The sequence below is a fragment of the Helicoverpa armigera genome, chromosome 26 (genome assembly GCF_030705265.1).
Source record: "Helicoverpa armigera isolate CAAS_96S chromosome 26, ASM3070526v1, whole genome shotgun sequence".
Classification (NCBI taxonomy): Eukaryota; Metazoa; Arthropoda; class Insecta; order Lepidoptera; family Noctuidae; genus Helicoverpa; species Helicoverpa armigera.
The window spans coordinates 4,102,059-4,106,357 of record NC_087145.1 but is presented as its reverse complement, the minus strand read 5'-3'; the positions used below and the strand labels follow the sequence as shown (position 1 = coordinate 4,106,357).

The 4,299-nt window shown below is 36.8% G+C and overlaps 1 protein-coding gene across 1 annotated transcript; it reads left to right on the top strand.

Annotated features, from left to right (window-relative positions):
* The first annotated feature begins 1,250 nt into the window (after positions 1-1,250).
* LOC110372397 (facilitated trehalose transporter Tret1) lies at positions 1,251-2,999 on the top strand. Its single transcript, XM_064041881.1, has 3 exons — positions 1,251-1,283; positions 1,500-1,638; positions 1,771-2,999. Exons 1-3 carry the CDS (start codon positions 1,251-1,253, stop codon positions 2,997-2,999), a joined length of 1,401 nt encoding a protein of 466 aa, XP_063897951.1.
* Positions 3,000-4,299: the final 1,300 nt, after the last annotated feature.

The following is a 4,299-nucleotide window of genomic DNA, read 5'->3' as shown; positions in this document are numbered from 1 at the left end:
AGAACATTCGCTAGAATTGCACTTAGAAGCACATAGTTTCTGAAATTTCGGAACTTTTTAACAACACACCAGGATATGACTCCGTATAAGAACACAGCAAGAGTCAACACGAATAGAATCCAGTTAAAAATTTCTAGGGCCGGATGGAGAGAATAATCTGTGGTAGTCGATATATTCGCACTGGTGTTGTAACTGGTAATGTTTTCAATGGTGTTGTTCTCAGCCATGTTACTGTCGCGTGCGCAGCTTTTGAATAACGTCCAAACTAACACGCGTTGTGAAGGCTTGTGGCGCGAATTCAAAATTATGATATTAAAAATACATATAAGAACTTGTTTGCTTGTCATGTTAGTCAAAACGATGATCCTCAAACAAGATTGATATTGCTAATTGCTTTGAGAAATAAAACTTCATGAGGAAGGCCCATGAGGTAAGTCGGTGGCAGGCTGTTGAAGGCAGGCAAAAATTGAATGCCAAAGTATAGAACAGAAACCATAGAGGTGGTAACGTTATTCTTTTAGGTTTTTTTATCAGATTCGTTAATTTCTTTTTTACTCTTTGTATTTTTCTTAGTGGTCTTAGTCATTTTAGAAATGCCTTTATTACAGCGTTTTTATACGGTTTCAGAATTTTTTATATACAAAAATTACACTTTTATATGGTCAAAATGCTATGTTAAATTAATATGTCCGAGTGACTAATCAAATGAATAAAGATTGAGAGGTCAGATATGCTTTAGGTACATAATGTAACCTAGCTGACCCTCTGTAATAATGGCGTCCACGGGCGATTTCGGCCACGGCGGCTGTTCTCATTTAAGGAGATCAGCCAACTGCGCAAGACATATTATAGTGCACGAGCATTCGCGTAGACGCAGGTGCACTCGCTATTCCTTCGCTCATGGCCCGATGGGACGGCAATCCGACACGACCGGAAAGAGATCAGACGCAGGACCGACACCCTCCCAATCCTCCCTCCTCCCTCTGTAATACCGTGTCTCTGTAATCAAAGATTCTTATTCTAATAATTCATTCATACTATGCGGTATAATTTACAGTCACGGTTTGGCGATTCGATCGGCTGGAAAACTGGCGCGAAATTAAATCAGTATGAATTACCAACTCGTTTCAAACACTTGGCTCCCCTGAAAAACTACATCATATTAATCCATGGAGTATCGTAGTCACAATAGTTGGTTATAAGTGTTTCTTATGAATGTCAGTAATATCTCAGATTCTAAAAATTATAAAATGTGTGGTGGAGATCTTTATTTCTGGAGACAGGTTTGTACTCCTTTTATTACGAAATCCTGATCACGCAACAAGATATATATCACTTGCCTGCACCGTCAACAAAGGTAACATTTTCGTGGTCAACTGTGTATCTCTGTAATGTTATCGGCAAAAGCATATGCACCACAAACTCATCCAGCATTTTCTACAGAATTGTCATAGGATGCGCTGTAATTATTTAACATTAGGTAAATTATTTTATTCCAGGCTTTCATCCTGACCACCGGTTTGTTCTACTCTGCCAGCGTGGGCATCATGCTGGCCTACCCTTCAGTTTTATCTCCTGCCCTGGTCTCATCTAATGGCACTGATATAAAGGCATCTTCTGAACAAGCTTCCTGGATTGGTAAGCTTCTATAGTCTTGACCTTAAGTGGTAATTATTTATTTAGTTTAATTCTTATTAAAGTTGTTTGTTAATTACTTCAAAGTTACGTGTCCTCTAAATAATTTGTAATAATTGGTTTCATAATTTTCAGCTGCAAGTAATGGGTTTGCAGGCTTGTTCGGATTCTTCATATTGTCACCAATCCTACAAACATTCGGCAGAAAGATCGTGCATATCAGCTGTAATCTCTTACTCCTCATTGGCTGGATGATCTTCCCGCTAGCCAATAGCATTCCACTCCTCTATGCTGCGAGAATCGTCCAAGGCCTCGCTATTGGCGGAATTTACATCAACAGCATGATCATCTGTGAATACGTTGACTCCAAGAGGAGGGGTTACTTCCTGACTTTAAAAAAGGTTTCTATAGCAGTAGGTACACTGATCTGCCATTCCATGTCCTTGTATTGGGATTGGCGCCAAATAGCAACTTTTGCCATAATACCACCTACTGTTGCTGTCATCTTGACATTTTTTTGGCCAGAAAGCCCATCGTTCCTGGCAATGAAAGGCCGTTTCGAGGAATGTGAAGAATCATTCATATGGCTGAATGGCCCAACGAACTTAAGAGAACTTCATCATTTACAGTTATCGCAAATGGAAACGGTCAAACCCGGGCACTCGGAGAAACATTACAAATTCTTATTCAGAAAGGAGTTTATAAAACCTTTGGTTATTGTCTCTCTTCTAACATTACTTTTAGATTTATGCGGGAGATATTATTTTGTAGTTTACGTTATTCAAATTATGGTAGAATTGATTGGCGACAAAACTTTAGCAGTTTATTGTACTTTAGGAGCTGATTGTTTGACAATAGTTGCTCTCGCTTCTTCTTGTTTTATAATTAGCTGTTTTAAAAGACGCGCCATTTTATTTACTTTTGGTTCGTTCACTGTTTCTTTAATGTTATTAATTTGCTTGTTAATGATATTGAAATCATTTGGTATTGGCACGAATTTATTTTGGTTGACTCCTTCATTGATAATTTTACAAAATTTTGTAGTAAATGTTAGTCTTATACCTGTATCCTTTGCTTTGATTGGGGAAGTCTTTCCTTTGGAATACAAAGGTACTGGTTCGTGCATATCTGGAGTTGTTTTTACACTTTTATATACTCTGACTTTAAAGTTAACTCCTCTTTTGATTGATTCTATTGGTGTTGGGGGTACTTATGGTGTTTATGGGTTCAGTGTCTGTGGTTGTCTGGTTTTATTATACTTTGTTGTACCAGAAACCAAAGATAAAACTTTACAACAGATTGAAGATGGTATCAAAGGTGTTAAACGAGCTAAGTGCGAGTTCGAAACAGACACTTTATTGTAGGAATTATTTTAAGAGTGCGAAACGTTTCGGGAACCCACCTAATTATAATAATTTATGCCTGATTACATTATGTAAGCTTATTTATTAAAGTTTATTTTCATTAATTTAAGTCCCTCAAATATTTTTACGATACACATACCTAACAATTTTTTCACATACTTGCTTACATATACATACATCAGTGTTCTAAAAATATTAACATTACTAATGTATTCCCATAAAAACAACTGCATCGTTAATATAGGAAGTTTTGCATAAACAATACTGAAATGGGATGCGATTGATTTCAACACCATTTTTTAGGTAATTTTGCTTCCCATTGCTTAATCAGTGTTTGATTTATTGCTCCTTAATTAATTCAAATAAACCTTTGCCTACATACACAGGTAGGTCCACGTGAATTACTAATAACACCTACTTTTTACTGTACTTACGACAGTAAAATTGGCATTACTAGTTGATTGTAGCCTAACTACAACTTTGCTATTTGTTTCTATCAGGCGCTTATGTTGAACATGCGTGTGAGTTATCTACGTCAGTTATACTTTTCGCTTAAAAAGGGTAGTGTGAGTAGAACATATATTTGATCTTAGGTACCTACCTACTTAGATGTTTGAGGCCTGGGTACCTAGATGATGGGTACCCACACTATTGGACCTTATTAGACGTTCAACTGAAGCGTGAAAACTACCACGAACACATAAATACGTAAGTACATGGAACAAAACAATTTAAAAATCGGAACAACAAAAAAATGGCGACAAAGTCAGATTCAATTTGTGCGCCAGCAAATTAAATAAAGTGACTCCGCGCAGAATGCATTTCTCTATAGCCCTAATTTTGTCTACGCCGTATGAATTTTAATTAAACGCCCTTTTTAACAATTACTATGCTACGGCCATTTACTTTTTATGCCTATGACTTTTATTCTGTTCTTTGTTGTTGAAAAAATATCGAGCAGTTATGTTGGTCGCGATTTTGGGGAATCGGGTTTAGTTTTAATCAATTTTAATTTAACCAGCGACGGAACACGCGGAGTGTTGTTCGAGTATGTTTAACCGTAGCTCAAACTGATGACACATTTGTCTTACAGCTCTAGAAAGAATAAACAATAAATCCCGTGAGAAAGCACAAAATCGCTGTAAAATCGGTTCACACAAACTTCATAACAACCCTTCACACTTTTTGTACAATCAAAAAGGTGAGACATACACAAAAAATCCGCACTAAAAAGCAAAAAAATCCCGTCGTCGGGAAAGTTGAATGGCTAAATATAAATGTATTCAAAACCCTTGCTTCC

Coding starts and splice junctions, on each gene's coding strand:
- LOC110372397 (XM_064041881.1), top strand. CDS start 1,251: ATGTGTGGTGGAGATCTTTATTTCTGGAGACAG. Junction 1,284..1,499: donor ATCTTTATTTCTGGAGACAG/GTTTGTACTCCT, acceptor ATTTTATTCCAG/GCTTTCATCCTGACCACCGG. Junction 1,639..1,770: donor TGAACAAGCTTCCTGGATTG/GTAAGCTTCTAT, acceptor CATAATTTTCAG/CTGCAAGTAATGGGTTTGCA.